The sequence below is a fragment of the Solea solea genome, chromosome 13 (assembly GCF_958295425.1).
Source record: "Solea solea chromosome 13, fSolSol10.1, whole genome shotgun sequence".
Lineage (NCBI taxonomy): Eukaryota > Metazoa > Chordata > Actinopteri > Pleuronectiformes > Soleidae > Solea > Solea solea.
Genome location: NC_081146.1, coordinates 27,286,258 through 27,307,813, shown reverse-complemented (window position 1 = coordinate 27,307,813; position 21,556 = coordinate 27,286,258). Strand labels below are relative to the sequence as shown.

Here is a 21,556-nt window from a genome sequence, read left to right as displayed (position 1 = left end):
AAAGTATCTATGAGCTACAACATGGAGCTCTGGAGTAAGTTTAGCCATTTATGTACGAGTGAATCTTGGCTGTTTCATGTCTTATATATTAAACCATATATATATTATATTAAAGATTGTGCATGTTTATGTTTTTACACAAACCCTTTACATATAGTGTTAATACAGGCAACGCAGACCGTTGAAATCATCCGTCTTGTATTTGAGCAGAACGTTCTGTGCATAGAGTCCGTTGATCCTGTGGCACATTACACGTGTACATGTCCATATAAATGCAGCAGCACAGTTAGTCAAAGCTCTGTAGGGTTTGACATGTAAAGGAGAGCAGAACAACTCACTGTGAACAACATCATTTTATTTCAGTTAATGGATACTCCATATTTTCAAACAAAAGTTGAGGGGATAAGAAGAAACTCCTGGAAAGGTTTTTGTGAATTCACTCATCAACAGACAGCGTTTGACATTGATAACACAGTGCCGTGTTGGAAATGTGATCCAGGTTGTCAAAACAATTCTTTTATTCAACGGGAATAAAAATCAAATAAAAACGACTTCAAAAAGTCCTACGCTAGGTCACAGTCATTAGTCCAACTGGGATAATATTGTAACATAGACTGAGGTTTTCAGAGGTTAGTGGTACATTTCTCTACAGTATCGGTACAATGAATCCAAATGACATGAGTCGAAGATGAAAATATCATCAGGACGTGGAAAAGAACTTACATGAAGTCTAAAAAAAAGGAAAGTGCTGATGATGTTAAAGAAAAAAAAGGATTTTCTTTATATTTGAAGTTGATGCATCAATGACTCGATTTCTGCGATGACATTGTGCGCACGTGATCAAATTTTTTTACATCATATGAGTTCATTTCCTCTCCTGACAGGACATAATACCTGTTATAACAGGTAACGAGCGATTATGGCACAGTCATAAGATACAGTAAATGCTCAGTGACAAAATGTTTGTTCTAAGGCAAGTACACCTACTTTTGTAAAAAACACCCCCTCCCAAATTCTTACATTTCCGATACTAACAATCATGTCAATGAGAGTTGTGTCTCTCCTGTGATAACATCACGTAGGAGAACTAACATGGGCTTTTTGAACTAGTAAAAAGGTAGATTGAACCAATTACACAAGGGTAATAGGAATCTACCAGTGCTGTGATTTTACAGGAGAGAATAAGTGTGGGTTCAGATTACAATGCAAGTGCCTCTGCTTTTATTTTTGTATTTATGTTTAACAAACTCCTCTCCCCCCAAAACAAGTATACTATCAAATTATAAACAAACCAAACATTACTTTTCATCACCAACTCTACTGCAAAAAAAATAAAAATAAATCCAAACAATATGCATTTTCAGCTTTGGCACAGGCTGCTGTTCAATGTGAATTTTGCTGGGTTTCTTCTATTTTTTTTTTCTACTTGTACTGATATTGGCATATATGTGTGTGTGTGTGTGTGTGTGTGTGTGTGTGTGTGTGTGTGTGCGTGCCCCCACCCTTTGAACCTGAGCTTTTCCCATAGAAGCCTAATATGCTGTCGATGTCTATGAATCAATGGTATGCTGTACATACGTAGTATTCTTCTCTCATATAAACAGTGCTAATACAAACACACAATAAAACACGTCCTCTGCAAAAGTCCAAGACATTTTGGCATTTGTCTTTTTTAATGGCTTCTGGGTTTTTTGTCTTGTCAAAAATGAGTAAATACACCGTGGGCCTCGTGCTCTTGCTCGTAGAGTCTGAGGAGCCCTTGCTTGGTGTTCAGCGCACTGCGATGCGACGCTTGTGTGCAGAGCAGTGACAGCAGAGCAAATGTCTTCTTAGTCTCTGTTTGTGTGTGTTTGAAGTGAGTCCAACAGACCTGCTGGTGCAGTGTGCAAAAACCTGTTCTACCAACCGGTCCATCTCACGGTCCATCTCAAACATGGTCTGCAGTGGACCGCCATGCTCTTGCAGCGGTGGTCTATGGGTAAAATGACTGGCTGGTTTATGGACGAGCGACAGTAACAGGTTGTACCGTCAGTGTGGTTTTCTTGAGTGGAATGGTGAGGACGACGAGGAGAAAAGCGTGGACACAAGTATCAGACGGAAGCTCGGTGTGACTTTCTCCTGCGGCTTCTTCTCCACCTCGTTCACGGCCCGTTCTCGTTATAGTGGAGGGAGAGCGGTCGCTCGCGCTGCACGGCGGGCATGTAGGGCCAGTTGTAGCTGGAGCCCGACAGCAGCATGTCACGCAACAGTGTCTCGATGGGTGTCTTGCCAACCAGGCGCACAAAAAACAGCTGTTCGATGACCGGAGACGAGACGATTCGCAGGGAGGGCAGGCGGAGCAGGAGGCGCCCGAAGCGGTTTGGCTGGCTGGGATACTGGTTTCTTACGTACTCCTCCAGGGCACACTGAGATTTCTCCTGAATGCTCTCCACGTGGGCAACATCTGATAGCCCCATAGCATCTGGAGGTAAAGAAGAGAGATAAAGATTTATACTTTATAATAATATCCATGGTTAGTAATGTGATTACATCCAGGGTCCAAACAAATGAATATAGAACTTTTCTAATATTGACGACCACTCAGAGCTGCTTTACACGGCAGTTTTAGCCATTCACTCACACAGCAGCACATTATATGTGTGCAGCATTCACACGTCAGCACGTAGACTAGCAGGAATCAAACCCATAACCCTCCAGTTGAAAGACGACTCACTCTACCACTGGCTCACCGTTGCCCCGATGCCTCTCCAGATTCACACAAAGCTAACCAACTATGTTCTGGGTTTTTTAAGTACAATATTGCACATTTTACCGGCCAATTGTGGCATGTGATATTATTTTAAACCTGGTTAAATTTAGTCAAGATTCCCTGGTGTCCGCCATGTTTTTCCTTGTCTCTTAGATTCAGAGGTTGTCACTACAGAGATATGCTGTAGATCTACTACACCTCTGTGTCAACCTTTCCCTTTCCCCTCAACCGGAGGTCACGTTCTAACCACCCCCTCCTCACACATGCCCCTCCCCCCAAACCCTCGACATGGCAAAAATAAAAGGAGATAGTTTTCCGATAGTTGTCGCACACTCAACACACTTTAACAAGCGCAGGCGAGCGACGTGTGAACTCACATTTGACTGTACGTTCACTGCGCTCTGTCTCTGCCCCCTGACTGAACCCACGTTTTGAAAGGGCAGCTTTTGGACGAGGGCAATCCCTCTCTCAAGTTAATTCTTTTAGTGTGCAAGCTTGGGGCCGCAGGTCTCAGCCTGTCACCCTGCGTCGCAGCTCCCTTTTTTCACCTCACACTTTGATCGGTTGCCTGTGTAAATCCTTCCCTGCTGGGTTTGTAACAAAAAGAAGACGTCATTCACCTTATGTTTTAATCTAACGTGTCAACCCCTCACCACCCCAGCGGTGACTGTTCTCATCATTCTGGGAGAATAATGACTTCCCCTTCTGCTGTATTTCCCTTCACTGGACAGCTGGACCCTTTTTTAATTATTTTTGTGTCCAGCCACCATTTTGGGTTCTGCGTGACAAGGTGGTCACCATCTCAATGGGATTAGCAAATCTGCCTGTGTGGCTTAAACGACTCCGCGTGCCAAGACGGCTGCTTGGGAAAACGCTTTTCCACGCCAAGCTATGCTGTGTTCTTTTGTCTTGGGCGCACACACACACACACACACACACACAGCAGGTCAGTGGGTGTAAGGGATCAGGGTGGACCGAGATGCCCAGTCTCTGATGTGGTTTGATGGGCCTGGGCTCCAGGGGGGTGGACTCAGAGGGAGGTGAGAGACAATTGTTGTCTTTAGTTGTCATGGTTGTTTCTCCTGCTGTGTGTATGAGTGCGTGTTGACATTCAAACTCCTGTTAATATTTGCTGCATTTTCCCCCCGGAGAACTTTTCCTTGTGATGAGCGCACACGTGGGTGCATCTGTTCAAATACAGTGCAGTCACATGGGGTGCTCAGGGCTACTGGGGTTATGTAGGTCAGAGGGCGGGGGGTCCTGGGCTTGGGCTGGGGTTAGGCTCAGAGAGGAGGGGCAGTTTACTGGTTTTAATAATAGATGGGATCATGAATCACGATGACTGATGAAGGCACGGAGAAGTGAGCGGTGGATCAGCCACATTTATGGAGGTGAATCAGCAAAGCCATGCGAGGGAGACGAGGAGGAAACATGCGAGGAAGAGCACAGACGATACACGCGTTCCCTCCACGGTCACAAAACATGAACTCTCAGTGAAGTCTCCCACATGTGACAGTATTGTGGCCGCAGTGACCACTGGGATAAACCTCAGCAGGGTTGTGTAGACAACAGCGATCATCTTATGAGTTTGCTGAAGACGTAAAAACTATTATATTTGGATTAAATCCTCACACAGTCAGTATGTTTGGGTTTGGGATCAATTCAGTGAAATTTTTTTTTTACTGATGCTACAAATAAACATCAAACTCTACTGATGTTTCAGTCCACTAGATGGGGCCAAGTTCTCACACTCACTAGAGCTGTTGTGGGACATAAATGTCGTGAAAATATCGCGTATCGAGGTATTATGGCGATTAAAAACTCAGTGAAGAGAAAAAGTAATTATTGGAACATTTTCGACTGACTGAAATTGTATAGAATTGAAATTCTCAAAGTCGTAGTAAAAGTCCCAGATAATAATAATAATACTACTACATGTGTACCTTGAGTCGGACCAGAGCCACACAATAGAAACATAAAAACAGCAACAAAAACACTTGGAACGGTGCTTGCTAACAAATAGCCACATGCTAAACCAAAAAAACCCTTCTGCTAATAGGTCAAAAGCCCCCACAGGCAGACACACTTCAGTCAATATATTGATTCCCCACTAGTGCTCATCATTTGGAACTCTAGTGAACTCTTTGTACTTTAGGTATTTGACCTATATTCATCTAATTTTTATGAATGTATCTGTTGTGATAATTGATAATAATGGGATTGTCAAACATTGTTGTATTGTGTACTTTTTAACTGATCTACATTGTCTGCTTTGTTCGGTTTGATTTGATGTGTTGGACGACGCGCGTGACCACGTGACTCTTCCACCAATCAGTGGCCGGCAGTCTGGTGACATCACGTGTTAGTACAGACTCAGCTCTCTTGGAATCTCACCGGAGCAGGTACTTAAAAAAGAACCAGGTGCTATCGCTAATGGAAAAGCAAAAAAAACCATTCAACCTGCTCTGTCCTTGAACACAGTCAGACATCATAGCTGGCCATAAAACCATAGTATTTAATAATATATGAAGTCAAATAGGTACATTGTGGGCATTAGTGGTGCTGGGATCAGCCTGAGCATTTGGTGGGCCAACCCCCAACCCAACCCCGCGCCAACAGCTATAGACCCAATACAAAATCATGTGGAGGATGAAGTGGTAGAAGATGAGTACGTCCCTCCAGACCAATCCACCTCCATGTATATCCTGGTCTTAACCTTCTGTTGGTGTTTCAGTACATGACAGTGTTTAATGAATGTGCCTCATTCACACTCACCGGACGTGAAGAGCACGATGGACTTGAGGCAAGAATATTCGGCCGTGTCCACCTGGAGGGCCTTCAGCTTCTCCACCTGCTCCTGGAAGACGCGGATGTGGTCCATGAAAGCCACCACGCGCTCTGCTGACATGGGCGAGGCATGCAGGCCGGCTGCTGCCAGCAGGGGGGCCACATGCAGCGGCATCGAGCACTGCGCTGCGTTCAGGACAAACAGCTCGCTCCATGACATGCGCAGCAGTGCCACCTAGACGAGAGGGGATACGGCGTTAGTACGTGAGCAGGCTATCTCAAAACATTACAGTGGATTCAAAGGTCCAGTAGTCAGGTGTTACAGCTGGGGAAAATCTTATCACAATAAACTTTTTAGTGTCATATAATATTGATTAAATTAAATGAATATTTCTGTTACTCTGGGTGATATTGCTTATAAATAATATATGGATATTATTATGTGAATGTGTGGTATGAAACAAGTGAGTCTGCTCCTCTGATTGACGACAGAGCCACAAAACAATCGTATACTAAACTATCAGTTAATGATGACAAAGAACAGTGACGTGTGTTTACAGGCTAAATCAACTTTAAATAATCTCATATAGAATGATGTTTACAGAGAGCTTCTTAATATAAGCAGAGGTTTCCTCTCTGTTATAGATCACATTCACACTTGGCATGAACATGAGCCAGAGTGTAATTTGATTAGATTATTCTAGATGTGCAGTGAACACCCAGATCAAAATCAGGTGATGTTATTTAAAGAAACCTATTTAACTGTGTATTTATTCACCAAGGGAAGAAGGAAGCATGAGTAAAGTAGTGAAAGCATCGATTCTGAACACAATCCAACATCCTCTGTCAGTGTCAAAGGTCGTAAACATTAGAAAATAGAAAACTCCTCATGACAGAAACACAAATAAATAACTTCTGAAATATTAATAATGTAATGTGATTCAGTCGGCGACCTAACATGACCCTCCTACGTATGTAACTCTGCTAATAACCATTCATTACCACAACCTTAATGCATTTGCATTGTTTTGTCTACCCTGTGTATATATATATATATATATATATATATATATATATATATGTGTATATATATATATATATACATTGATAATATGGTAGCATGACATGTTTCTCATGTGTTTGTGTTGGTGTATGTGGGTATTTATAGGCCAAGCAATGTTTCTATGTATAAATATACATGTTACGAAAGGTCGTTTCATCCTTTATTGAATAATAAGTGAATTAATTTTGGACAAAAGCGTTAACACAACACTGGCAACATAAAAATGCACAAAAAAGAGCTGAATAAATGTTATCTAACCTGTTTGTAAATGAGGGAACTTACTTATTTGCAATCTTGCTCCTGAGTGAAATGAGATGGCATCTCTATATGGAAACTCTAAACCAACAGCCAGCAACTGTTTACATTAACTTAGCATTAAAAAGTGGAAATAATGGGGAAACTAATGGCTAGTCAGACTGGAAGCAGTATCATGTTGTTGAGTCAGTAGAGCGTCTGTTTGTTGTAGCTCTAGAGCTTTAGAGTTGCTGTGGATCAGCCAGTCCATGTAATCAGGCTGTTATTATTTACTTAATCAGATGAAATCAAATGTAATTATTACTTTTTGTAAGTTTGCACCTTCTTGTTCCAAGTGCTGCTGATTGTACTTGAACTATTTCTCTTCATCTAAACGTTGTTTGAAACAGTTTTTACATTATTTAATTTCAAACGTGTCAATGCACTGCAGTGCAGACACAAACACAAACACAGCAGACTGGAGATTCAGACCATTGCATTTTCATCAAAGTGAAACAATTATTATATTTCTTTTTTATTTATGGAGAAAAACATGAAATAAGCCATATTTGGCAACACCCGCTGAACTGTATCTATTCAAATAATGACCAGGAAAAGTATCTGACTCACCTGATCCATGAGCTGCAGATCAGGAAAGAAGGGGATGTTCTTTGCCCACTCCACAGCGCTGAACAGCAACCTGGCTGCCAGTTCACAGATGTTCTCAATGCCCATGAGGTTGTTTCCCTGCATGCACTGGGCCCCGTAGCGGGATGTGGGATAGGGCTCAGCGCGCAGCAGCAGAGAGATGAAGCCGGACAGGTAGGGTTGGCTGTTGTACGGGTCAGTGCCGTTGGTCAGATACTGTCCCGGGCTGGTCTGAGAGTTGGATGTGCGTCCTCGTTGTACAGCTGAAAAACACAAGAGGAACAGAGATGACAATTCACTCATGTTGTTAGAACTTATTCAAATCTTCACATAATTAGACAGACAGACAGACAGACAGACAGACAGACAGACAGACCTGACTATGACATGTTATGTTGTTATGACATGAGTAGTTTTTTGCCATACATTATTATTCTTTTTATTTTTTTATTGGAATCTGTACTGTCTTTGCTTTAGAGCAGCTGATGACCTTTAACAGAGACAAACCTAAAAGCCTGCAGTAGAAACATAAAGAAGAAGACGCTGGGTGACAGATAAGGGGGCAGGATAAGGGCGTAAGGGGGCAAAAGAGTGTACAAATGGCTCTTAAATATGTCAGCACTCTTCTTGTTTTAGTGGCGGGAAGGCGCTGGATGGTGTCCAGGCCAAGGCTGCTTCTCTGCACTGCTGTTGTGCATCAATGACTAATGACACGCAGCAGCTGGTAAAGACGCCTCTTCACACCTTTGCACCCGCACACACTTAAATACATACAGTACGGTTACGTCTCACTCTCTACCACTCCACCCCCAACCCAGCCCAGCCCCTCCCGGCCCCTCCTCCCCCCCAACAGCAAATGGCTCGGCCCGAGGCAGAAAAAAGAGAGAGCACGCAGAGGTCAAGCACTTACACACTCACACACACATTTGCAAGCGCGTGTGGAGTGATGATGATGCTCAGAGGCCCATTTGGAAAACACCTGTTCAGTCATCCCCACTGTCTGACTAATAACTCCATCTACTGTTACAGAGAGCGCGAGGGAGGGAGGGAGAGAGGGAGGGAGGGAGGGAGAGGGAGGGAGGGAGGGAGGGAGAGGGAGGGAGGGAGGGAGAGAGAGAGAGAGGGTGGTGTCACACCTTTAAAAAGAGCTGACATTGTGGTGCATTGTGGTTACTTCTGTTGCTGTGGATGACTTTGTTGGAAAGTGAAAACAAATGCACTGAAACTGTGACGATAAAAGGTGAAATGACATGGAATGAGAGAACAAGAGGGTGTAACAGATAACGAGAACTGAGAGCAGAGAGGAAGGATTGACTTCAGTGTCCACTGACGTGAGCAGGTATGTCTGGGATTTTTGAAGCCTGTGATAAAACACCGCTCCAGCTGTCAGTGTCAGTCTGCCCTGTGGTGTTTCTTCACTGTGACGCCACATGTTTGCATTCTTTGTTTTTGTCCCTCATTCAAACTCAACGGTTTTTTAAGTCGCTTAAAAAATGACTTCAAAGAAAGTGAAGTAGGACTGAAAACTGTATCACTGAATATTAGCATGTTCAGCCAAGTCAAGGCTAATCGATGCTAATAAAAACCTGCACCTGCAGAACAGACAGATGTGACCCAGGAGTGATTATTATTATTTTATTGACCAGTATCTTTGAATGTAGCGTGAGATGAGGTTTACAAGAAGAGACAGGTGGAGGCAGGAGGTGAAAGAAAGGGGGAGAAGAGGTGGGTGGGTGGATTAGGCGTTTGGAAAATGCTTTTAACTCTGCATCACCTGTCACCTCACCACAGCAGCTGTGTCAATTGAACGCACCGTGGCACGTCTGAAGAACGAGAGGTCAAATCACTCAGGAGCATTATAAAAATACCTTTAATTTTAGCCCGCCCTCTGCGTGCAGAAGAAGAAGAAGAAGAAGAAGAAAAAAGGTGTTGACCTCAGACTGTTCGTTTTCTTTGTGAACTTGTGTAAACACGTGTTCCTGGAAAAGAATGTGGTCTCCTTAGGCAAACAGGGCCGTCTCACATGGGGCTGAGGTATGAAGAGGTGTTGCCTGTCACAAAGACAACGTTACACAATGGGGCCGGTCCCCGTCACTCGCACTCCGGGAGCGCTTGTCTGTTGTCAGATTAGACACACGTGTCTGTCTTTGCCGGATTTAACTGACAAAAGGGAAATAGAATAATAGTTTGTGAGCAGCGAAGGTGAAAGTCTGCAGTTTCTGCAAAGATCACCGTTTACTTTGGTGCTTTGATGATCACAGGAAGTTATTTTAATGCAGATTTGTTGAACATGTTCTACATATCAAATTGTCATCTGATGATCACAAATCACTGTTGTTAAAGGGATAAGTCAGGTTTACTCAAGCGTTGACTGCACTCACAATAAATCTGACCTCTGAAAACAAGACAATCAGACTAAACGTTAGAATGAGTTATTTTTGCACACATAGCACCATAGACCCATCAGAGGATTTCAACTAGCAACTCTCTGGTTACAAGTGCTTTACTCTTGGCTACACGCTGCGTGTAACTGAAGCTTCTGTAACCCCTCATTCTTCTGCACCAAAGTCCATAAAGAAAATCTATATTTATGTCACTGAAGTGAATCCAACGGGAGGATTATGACAAATATCTTTGATCAATAATGTGTTGTGATGTCAAACTGTAAACATGTCTATGGACTTTGAGACAAATGATTAACACAAAATTCAGTTTCCAGTTAGAAAAAACACGTCCAATAATAAATGAAACATATTCCTGAGATATAATAGACTCACCCTAACCCTGCATGAAGTGGTTAAAACCTCTTTAACAGTCATGTTTCAGTGTCAGTGCTTCAGACAACCACACTGAAAAAACCTGAACTATCACTTTAGGTCTGACTGTGGGGGGCGGGGCTATGGCGGCTCAGTTTTAGAGTGAGTCGTCCGGGGGTTTGAGTCCGCACATCGCTCCTCAGTGCTGTGAACGAATGTGAAAGATGTTTAATAGAAAAGAAGCGCTGCTCATACAGTGAGGGAGGAGCCAACACAATACTGATGATACTCAGTCAGTATCACTATCAGTGTGCATCATCAAGACTAAAAAGTGTTGTTTTAAATATGGAAGAAAAAGCAATGTTAATATTATAATAGTTTATCTTTAATGAAATAATATTACATATTACTATTACTAATAGATTATGATCGGAGCAGCTTTACCGAGACCAGGTTTGCTGGGATTGGCTCCAGCAGCCGTGTGACCCTCATGTGGAGGATAAAGCGGTAGACAGTGAATGAATGAATGAATGAATGAATGAACAAATCCCAGACCTCCTCCTGAAACAGTGTCTCCCGACATCGTCCTTTGTCTCAATTTGTCCGGCCACAGTTGCTGTCATGTCAGCATATGCTGCTTTAGGGACACTTGAAATGTGTCAGACTGACAAATTCTTTGTCTCAAAAGATTCGTCTCCGACTGTCTGAGGACTTCTGCGACCCAGAACTGTCACCCTGTCCTGGCGTGTTATACGTCCTCTCCGGGGACCCAGTGTCCTCGACCTCCATGGGGATTTGTCCACATTTCTTTTTATTTGTTCCATAAATTCCACCACGGGAACCTGCTGCGTCTCATGCTGCTGATTTGAGAATTCACAGCTATTAATCTGCTCTTATATTGATTAATGGATAATCCTGCAGATGGTGGCAAATCTACTTGATCCTCTTGACTTTTCAAAAGCCTCACTGTGGGGGTCACTCGTGGCTGAGAGGCAGAGCACTTGAGTGCGTCTGAATGAGACACATTGCTCTCGGTTGTTTCTTTCCTCGCCTACAGCTGACCAGAGCGAAGAAGAGAGAGAGACAGACAGACAGAGAGAGACAGACAGAGACAGACAGAGAGAGACAGACGGAGAGAGACAGACAGAGAGAGAAGGCTGATTATGGAACGGTCCAAAGCAACAGCGAGAATAGACAGAGCTGTATGTAGCATGACAGACGCGGGGACAAGGGAAAGATAAAGCAAAAGAGACAGAGATGATAGCAGAGAGAAACAGATGCCGGAGGATAAAGACAAAAAGGAAACCAAGGTCAGAGACGGAGAAAGAGAGAATGGAAGGGGGGGGATGGGAGAATAAAGTCTGATCTGGGTGTCTGCCATAATCTGTTTCAAGCTTCTTCATTTGTCCACTGTGGCTCACAGCTTCATGTAATTGACTGAGCTTATCATTAGATATTAGGATGTGAGGTCGTAAAACAGCATTTGTATTATTCTGATTCCAAACCAAAGGTAACTTTAAAAAAGTGGAACCATCCCAACTTATGGAATGGTTTGCCACTTCCCATTAGGCGAGCTTCACTTCCTGTTCTTTAGGTCTTTGCTCTTTAAATCTTAAAAACTCATCTTATCTATACCTGTATATATGTATGTATATATATATATATATATATATATATATATATATATATATACATATATATGTATGTATATGTACATATAGATAGATATAATCCCTGTCCTGGGCTCGCTCTGCAGGTACTTGTGACTCCTGGGCTGCAGGATCCAGCTCCATCTGCAAGGTTATTATTATTATTATTATTAGTAATAGTAGTAGTATTATATATATATATGTTGTGTTGTCGTTGTGTTTCTCTGTAATAAAAGTAGAGTCTTGACCTTAAGTACCCTGAGATCATGTACGGTATGTTATGGATAGGCACTATACAAATAAAACGTAATTTAATAAATGACATTATCATCCTATCATAGTCACGATGGATTTAGAACTATCCTGACTGACCTCAATACAAACGTTATACATCTGCTCCTCGTCTAGCCCTCTCCCTCTCCCCCTTTGTCCTGTAATTTAAATGAAAATGATTTTCAATAACAACGTTTCACTGGAGCACAGTTTCCCAAACCTCTTTCCGCCCCCTGGTGTGAAGGTAGGACACGAGATGAGGACACGAGATGAGGACACGAGAATGAGGGGCGAGCAGGAACATGCATGCAGACAAAGGTACCGAGGGACATTTCAGCTGTGACTTTCAAAATGCCACTTCAGCAAATGGCAGCTGGCAAAGAGCACGGTTCACTGCCTGCCTGCCTGCCTGCCCTGGATTAGCCTCTGGGTCAGACTGTTAGTGGAATTACAGCAGCTAAATACAATTAAGGCCTATCAACATTTGCACTGAAAGGTCACTCTGCCGGGACAACACACACACACACACACACACACACACACACACACACACACACACACAATATACGTCTGGATCAGTCCGAGAGTCGTGTTTAATACGGAGATTTTCCATTTCTAAAGCTTCTGTCACACAGAGAGAGAGACACATCATAACATTACCCCGAGTGAACCTATGTCTCCATGACACACACTGTTACAGCTCTCTCTGTGTGTGTGTGTGTGAGACACATACACAGTATATACAGTATATACAGTGTTCTACCTGCGAGGTTTTCAGTGAATATTGTGCTGCTGCACTCGTGGCTCGTGACGCCGTGTGTGATGTGACACCGTGCTCGGAGTTTTATTTTGGCCCTGAACTTTGACCTGCAGGTCACTGCTCTGCAGCAGATAGGAGCAGAGATCAGCTAATATGTAAACCAGGAGAGAGTCAGAGAGTCAAAGATAAAGAGAGACAAACACAGATATGCTGCTAAGAAAAAGAAGTTAAGAAGAATAGTTAGTTAAAGGTAAATAAAGACTGTTCTGGAATTACCTTGACATGTAAATATGAGCAAACGTTACTTAGCTCCTTGTTTTGTATCACGACTGAGTATCATGAGCTGTATAAAAACTGTGGTAACAATGATTGACTACAGCCATGCTTCTCAAACTGTGGTGCGTGTACCGCCAGTGGTACGTGAGTTTCCTCTGGTGGTAAATCAGAAATTCTGTTCTACTGATTATTGGAGTGGAGCTGAGGAACTTTGACCTGAGTGCGTAAAAAATGAAACAAATAATAATAATAATTAAATAATAATAATTACACTCACCTTATCTCTCACTCCATCTTAATCTAATTTCTCTGTACCAGTGTGTGAAGTATATGTGAGGAGGAGGAGGAGGAGGATGATGTTATTGGGAATAAATCTGCCTCCTGTGAGGAGTGTGTAGCGGACTTTGCTCGACCTGTTCACACCACGGTGTTTTAATGTCGGTGATAACGGTGTGACCTCGAGAGCTCGATGTTTTCGTGGGTGGTACTTGGTGTAAGAAGTTTGAAAACCACTCGACTGTGTACGCTATAGTTGTCCTTCTGTGAGCCGCTGTGTTGTGTATTGTTAGTTTAACAGAAGCACAAAAACAAGATGACCAGAACATGTATGCATGTAGTAGGACATGAGAGCGTGGAGGTATGTGGTCAACGTGAGACACAGAGACAGGACAAGCAGAGGTAGAGCAGAGAGACAAGGAGACAGACACATGGAGCTTTGCGTGAGGACGTTTGGTAGATTTTGCGATGTGGTTGTGGCTGCCTCACTCTCTCACACACACACACGACAGTTCCTGAATTATTTAGTCATCCAAATACCCCATATATATATATATATATATATACACACTCTGTATACTCGTGCTGTCCTTATTTACATTTCCACTATTTATTTACCACACAAAAGCCTCGACAGGAAGAGGTTTTCTGTGTGTTTCTTTACTATGCGCTCATTCACTCACTCACTCACTCACCTAGCAGGAACATTTGGGGTTAATATGGGTTTTGCCAATGGACACAATGGCAGATACAAGAGGATCAAACTCCCAACCTTCTTGTTAGAAGACGATCCACTCGACCAACTGAAAACTGTTGATTCCCGGACTCAGTTTTGACGTAGTATAAATTTAAAACCGGGGGATAAGTGTAGCACATGTTTGGACGGGAGGGTGTAATTCTTGAATGTATATCTATGAACAAAATGTATGGAAATGATAACCCAGGCATGGGTTTGGTGTACTCTGTATGTATACGGAGTACTCGATAATATTCTGGGGGAAAAAACCCAGATGTGCTGCGTGTGCAGATGTTTGGGTTAAAAACAAATCTCCTGACAGTGACTGTTAAATCGTGTCATTACAAGTGACCCAAGAGAAAGACACAAACAGGTCGAGCCGCTTATGTGACGCACACAACAGTCCAGTCAGTCAGTCACAACGACTGAATGCACAAAAGAAGGTCACATCGTGTTGACTGAAGTGAGGAGCTTAATGAAACATGAGGCTCTTCCTCACGGCGATGTGTTCACAACCATTCAACAGAGCACACTTCATCCACCTGCATGTCTCACTGTAAACCAGGCTGTGTAGTACTGAGCGATATCAGTGTGGCGGTGACACTTTCATCACCACAGGTGAGAGGTCTTCACTGCACTCCACTGTGACTGTGGTGACTCTTCATGGCTTTGATTTGTCGAAAGCTAAACTACAGCAATGTAGTGTTTGACTGTTAAATAAGGAGAGGATAGAGGATTAGGGCCACATCATTGTGATATTAAACTCAGTGGTTAAAGTGATCATTCTGAGATTGAAGTCAGAATTATGTCTTTAAAGTCCAAATTCAGAGAGGAAAAATCTGAATTACTGGATTAAAGTTAGAATTCTGAGATTATACATCTCCGAGGTCAAAATTCTGGATTAAAGTTAGAATTCTGAGATTATACATCTCCGAGGTCAAAATTCTGGATTAAAGTTAGAATCCTGAGATTATACATCTCAGAGGTCAAAATTCTGGATTAAATTTAGAATTCTGAGATTATACATCTCCGAGGTCAAAATTCTGGATTAAAGTTAGAATTCTGAGATTATACATCTCCGAGGTCAAAATTCTGGATTAAAGTTAGAATTCTGAGATTATACATCTCTGAGGTCAAAATTCTGGATTAAAGTTAGAATTCTGAGATTATACATCTCCGAGGTCAAAATTCTGGATTAAAGTTAGAATTCTGAGATTATACATCTCCGAGGTCAAAATTCTGTATATAAGTTAGAATTCTGAGATTATACATCTCCGAGGTCAAAATTCTGGATTAAAGTTGGAATTCTGAGATTATACATCTCCGAGGTCAAAATTCTGGATTAAAGTTAGAATTCTGAGATTATACATCTCAGAGGTCAAAATTCTGGATTAAAGTTGGGATCTGAGGGAAAAAAACTGCGGAATTCTGACTTTCTGCTTTAATCACAGAATTAAGACTAAACTCAGACTTATATTAATTTAAATATTAACACGGGGTCCTAATCCTCTTCCATAGTCACAAGAAGAGTGTAGAGTATGTATGGATTAGTCATTACACACTGACTGTCCGAGTATTTACTCACTGGATGGTTTACACATTTGGACTTTGACTTGAGCCTGTGTGTTATTAATGTTTTAGTTTTGGTTGACCTATATTTGCCTGTGCTGTCGGTGTTATGTTAGAATGTAATATGGGTCAAAGGAGGCAGCAGCACAGTGTCCCACAGTGTCCCACAGTGTCCCACAGTGTCAGCTGAACACAGCAACACCACTGATCCCTGTGCTTGAAATGACTCTTCACTATCACATGTGTCCCACTACAGAAAAGCTAAGATCCTCCATGTCTGTTATACGTGTATTAAAAGGATAGTTGTGTTTTATCTTTGCCAGCAGAGACACAAGAATAAAAACAACACATTTAGACACTTGACAAATGATTCACCAGATGAACTTGACACCTGTTTACGTCGTTAACGAGGCAGCTTTTAAAACTTTAAAGTTTGTGTCGCACCAAAGTCAATAGAGACTGGAGAGAATGGAGCTGTTGATCCACTGCTGCCTCCATCACAAAGTTCAAAATGTCTTATTTAGTGACTTCAGTGTTTGAGTCATTTGTTCGGACTTACCTCAGTGACACTTCTCAAATAAGCAGCAGTAGACCAGCAGCTCCTGTGTCCCTGCAAGCTAAAAATGATGCTTTTCTCTGTGGGCTTTGGTGTGGGAGAGTGAGCAGTAACTCCACAAACTGGAGTAAGGCTGTGTTAAGACGAACTAAAGCAAAGAAAATAGGTGAAGCTACTGTAGATATAAGCAGGAGCGTCTTCTCTTAAATGATGTCATGTCATCATCGTTTTTCTTGTCTTTCCTTTAGGCGGCCATGTTTTCACACACAGCAAGTATGTGTGTATGAAGCTGTTCCCCTGATGTGTGTGTGTGTGTGTGTGTGTGTGTACCTCAGAGCACCACACAGGTTTCAAAATGAAAACATCTACTCTCGCAGCTCAAAGGAAGTGACAGGCTGATTTTCTTTGCCTCTCTGCTTCCCATTCAGCCGACAACAGTGGCATCAAGCAGAGCTTGTGTGCAGCTGCCTGCTGAGACAATGACACTGGGTTTTTAGCGGGTTTGATTCCCACTGAGGCCAGCACAGAAATAAGAGTCTCCAACAAAAATGATATTATGTTTCTACAGAACGAGGGTCAAACATCCCATCAGGGGGCCGAGGAAGAAAGAGAAAACAAAACACTCCAACACCTGATGCAGCACAGTCATGAAACCTTTAGCAGCTAAATATTAATGCATCAGTGATATTAAACTCCACTTAAAGCTCTAACGTCCATAAGCTCAGTCTTGATATTTGCAATCACGACATTAATGCGGTTGCGTCCATTAAAACCGCACTTTAGTGGAGACGTGAAGTAAATAGTGACCTCTAATACCGTTTATTTTATTTCAATAAGTAAAATGGCTTCACATACCAAATCTCTAGTCAGTTCAACAAACTCACACATGATTCAACTGGACAATATAGTGTTTCAGTAACTTTATGTCATTGTTGTGAAAAATGGAAATAAAAAGAACTCATAAATGCAAATATTTTTCATTTGCATCATAACTGAGAACTAACATTAATGGCCTCATGTGAACCTGTTGAATAATAAAATGGAAAAATGACTTATGTATGACCTGTGGGGCAGAAATGATCGAGGCTGTTTGCCTTGTACAAGGACACAGCTGAGGAAAAATGTTAGGATATAATATCATCGTCATCGTCATGACACAATCCAATCCAATTTTTTAATCCATCAAATACATTTAAATGCAAATGCATTTTATTTATGACTTTTCTCAGCCTCTCGTTTATATATATCTATAACAAAAGACATTTTTTTTTATCATCTTGAAATTTGCTGTGAAAGTTAATGGACAGTGTCTGTGCCTTCACAAAAATATCTCCTAAATGATTGCTGATGAATAGAAGTCATGACAAAGAGGATTTAAGGACACTGTTTAATCCCACTGACCTCAAATGCACCACTGAGATGAGTTAGGCCAATTTAAATGAACCTGCATCACAATGAAGGACTTTTTTTCTTTGTAGAAATCAGATCAAATATACATGTAAAATATTAAATCTGAAATTATTTTTACTTTGATCTTGACTTATCTGAAAATGTTTTATATTATACAAACAGCATTAATAATGTTGTCATCTAAACATTGAAAGAATAAATATTCAGGCTATGAGCTCATATGCAAATGATAAAAATAAAAAGGACTCAACACTGAAAATAATAATATATAATAATTATATATAAATATAAAAAAATTGTGTTTATTTATTTATTTTTAACATTTCGTTTTATACTGTAAACACGCTGCTCGCGACATGAGGCGTTTTCCTCGGCTTCATCCAGTCGGAAAAAGAGCGAGACCGAGACACACGCACGCACGCACGCACGCACGCGCGCGCGGTCAGAGCGGGAACCCTCCAAACCCTTAAGGGATCCAACCATCTCATCATAACCATCATCTCTGACTGCATTCACACACTGGCTCAGGCAACAATAACCACAACAGCACGGACTCCTGGAGGAGGCATTTGTCCTTCAACAACCCACCGAAGTGTCCTTGAGCAAGGCAGCTCCTTATAAAACAGTATATTCATTAACAACTTGGACTTTTAAGAGTAACTTAAGGGCGAAATGTATCTTCTCACTCACACGACTATCAATCAGATGAGTGTGCGTTCTTGTATTTGTTCCCTCGTGAGGTCCTTTTCAGGACCAGTAGTCCTCACGGAGACCAAAACCTGGTCCTAATGAGGCAGAATTTCTTTTCTGAGGAACTGGGCTAACATATATAAATTGCGTTTAGGTTCATTTTAGGGTAAGGTTATGGTTACGGCTGTCCGAATGAATGGAAGTCAATGCAATTGTGTGTGTGTGTGTGTGTGTGTGTGTGTGCGTGTGCTTGACTTTTCCCTGTCATTCCTTTAAGAGATTACGCAGAAAACAAATACAATGAACACACACACACTCACACGCGCGCAAATAGCATGTTTATGTGCTGGTAAAACGAGTTTAAAGACTGTTTGGCTCAGTTTAATAAACATATTTAAACTGAATTGAGTGTCTCTAGCTGTGGAGAGATAATTAATCAGGGGAGCTGAGCTGCATGCTCTCGCTCATCAGCACGTTGCCCCTGCTCCTCTTTTGGCACTAAGTGACCCGTTGTTAATCCAACGCAGCACAACAAAATGTAGCGGCATCCTCTTGTAGCAGCTCCGGGTGTCGACGACGACAAACAGCGTCATTAAAGCCGCGGGACAAAGGAGGGATTTCACAGGAAGGACAATGTTTCAGACTCGGTTAAAAAGAACTAGTGTAAGATAAGCAGTGAGGGATCACAGGTGGCGGCAGAGTGTTTACCCATAACAACAGAAGCTGTGGTAGAACACACAGCAGGCAGCAGCGGACGCGATAATAACGTAACGTGGCGCGTATTTTACGCACAAACTCTCTGGGGTGGAATCTTTAAATTGTACATTAAGCAAAAATACTTCAACTGCAACAAAAACGCGTTCAAATGCAAACATGCACAACACTTTCTTAAACAATTATGGGAATAATTTGCCTTATTTTAAGTGATTTGTTCAAGTAAAGTTGCGATGACAATAGTTTGATGGAAAGCTTACTCGTGGACTGAAAGAAAGGTACGTTACGGTTAATTATCAACAACTTTACGCGCAGAATGGGTTTGTAAACACGTGTCATAGACTAACACTTGCATGCATCAAGCATGCGCACACACACACACAGAACATGACCGGCCTCACCTTCTCTCCTCATGCCCACTTTGAGGCACTTCTTCAGCCTGCAGTACTGACACTGGTTCCGGTGGTGCTGGTCGATGGGACAGTCTCGGTTCCCCCGGCAGGTGTAGGTCAAGTTCCGCCTCACCGACCGCTTAAAGAAGCTTTTGCATCCCTCGCAGGTGAACTGACCGTAGTGCTTCCCACTGGACTTGTCCCCGCACACCATGCAGTCCACGTTGGGGATCTTGTCCCCAGAAAGTGCGTCATTCCCCGGCGTGGAGCCGTTGGGTGTCCCCGGTGCCCCGCCGGGCTCCTGACTGCAAATCTGGAGCTGGGAGCCCGGATCTGCAGAAATGTTCTCTGGCCACTGGTTTACTACCATTGCCATGCTATCCCCAAACACTTTGGATCTTTGTTTAAATCACAGAAGGAGAGCTGAGTGATGAGGGATCCGTCCTGACGTCTTTGGAGGAAATAAAAACAAGGAATGGCGAAAAAGGCGCTTCCCACTTCCTCCAGAGGTCAGTGTGAGTTTCTGTCTTTGAACCACTTGGTCTTGATTAGACTGGATTATTTTAGTTTACTATCAGAGAAGCATAAAGGTGTCACCATAATGTGCGTACAGCAGCTCCCGGTGCTCCTCATGCGTAAATCCATAAACACGTCGTTCTCCAGTGAGTCGAGTCTTGGTGGGAAATGAGTGAGTGAGTGAGTGAGTGAGTGATAAACAACAGACACACAACAATGTCTCAGTCCAGTCCAACACTGTTTCAGATTGTGCCAGCTCGCTCTAACACCGACCACCTTTCATGTTACTCTGCGAATCTTCCCTTTGGCTCCCGGTGAAGGAAACGCAGTTCACTGAGGACGAGCCGCCGACTCCACAGTCCCGGGTCTTTCTTCGTCTCGTGGCTGTTATTGTTGGATCACGATGTCAGTGTCAGTTCATCCGAACATCCTCACTGCTGCGCTCACTCTGGAGGATCTGACTCCGCTGTCCCGGTGTTTCAGTCTCTGAGTCAAAGCTGCGGTTTAGTGGGGGGAAAGTGTCACTAACAGGCTCATACCTCACACCGCTGCCCCCTCCTCTACCCACCCCCGGCGGTGCTCCATATAAGGTCACAATTGCCAAATTAGGTCATACCCTACACCCCTCCCTCCCCTCTGCGGGAGAGAAGAGGGATGAAGGACGGCTCCTGATTGGTCCTGGGAGTCTGGTTGATGACAATAATAATAATACAAAAAAGTGAAGAGCTTTCTGATTGGACAGCAGCTCGAGTAGAACGAGAATGACTGACAGGAGCGTTTGTTGTGACGCAAGTTAACTTAAGTGGGCAAAAAAATGAAATAAACTGTAACAGCAATAAAAAACAATAATAAAACCAATACACATTAAAAACATAAAAATAAAATCTATCTGTCTGTCTGTCTGTCTGTCTGTCTGTCTATCTATCTTACGCTTCTCTTGCTTCCCCTAGTTCACTCACATATCGCAGGTAAACACACATGCATAATATGTGTATGCATATTATCCATACAGTACTCACTCATTTACCCCTGCACGTTCGTATATAACTCTTATGTACAGTTATTATGGATCAAATTATTTATTTATTCAGTTTTGTTCTGTTTTTTTCTTTTCGCAGAGGTGATGTTCTGATTTTGAGTCTAATTGTGAACCTTTATCATAAGGAGGGAATTAATTCCAAGTCTCCACTGTGAAATTTGCGTATAAGAAAAAAAATATATATATATATATATTACTAATGTAAAACTAATGTAAAAATAATAATAATATATATACAGCACTGTATAACGTTCACAGTAGTATCATTTATGATATATATGTTATATATAACATGTCTTATAAATCACGCGCATGACTCAACTGTGAACATTTTGTTCGTGGCTAACGTCTGATTTTTAAATTTTTTGTATTGTTTATTGTTTGTTCCACAATCTTATAAACGACTAAAGGTCACAGTTGACCAACCGTCTCAGATCAACTGTCCACATGGACACGTGTTTTC

The 21,556-nt window shown here is 42.3% G+C and overlaps 1 protein-coding gene across 1 annotated transcript; it reads right to left on the bottom strand.

Annotated features, from left to right (window-relative positions):
- Positions 1-338: 338 nt before the first annotated feature.
- On the bottom strand, positions 339-20,572 carry nr2f5 (nuclear receptor subfamily 2, group F, member 5). Its single transcript, XM_058648174.1, has 4 exons — positions 19,548-20,572; positions 7,464-7,744; positions 5,525-5,771; positions 339-2,461 (listed from the first exon to the last, which is right to left on the bottom strand). The coding sequence occupies exons 1-4, from the start codon at positions 19,912-19,914 to the stop codon at positions 2,142-2,144; spliced, it is 1,215 nt and encodes a 404-aa protein (XP_058504157.1). The 5' UTR covers positions 19,915-20,572; the 3' UTR covers positions 339-2,141.
- Positions 20,573-21,556: the final 984 nt, after the last annotated feature.

What these genes read in the sequence shown, in the direction of transcription:
- nr2f5 (XM_058648174.1), bottom strand. Translation starts at nt 19,914, where the DNA reads ATGGCAATGGTAGTAAACCAGTGGCCAGAGAACATTTCTGCAGATCCG. An exon ending in ATCTGCAGCTCATGGATCAG is followed by an intron (nt 5,772 to 7,463) that starts GTGAGTCAGATA and finishes CCTCTCGTCTAG; the next exon opens with GTGGCACTGCTGCGCATGTC. An exon ending in CATCGTGCTCTTCACGTCCG is followed by an intron (nt 2,462 to 5,524) that starts GTGAGTGTGAAT and finishes CTTTACCTCCAG; the next exon opens with ATGCTATGGGGCTATCAGAT.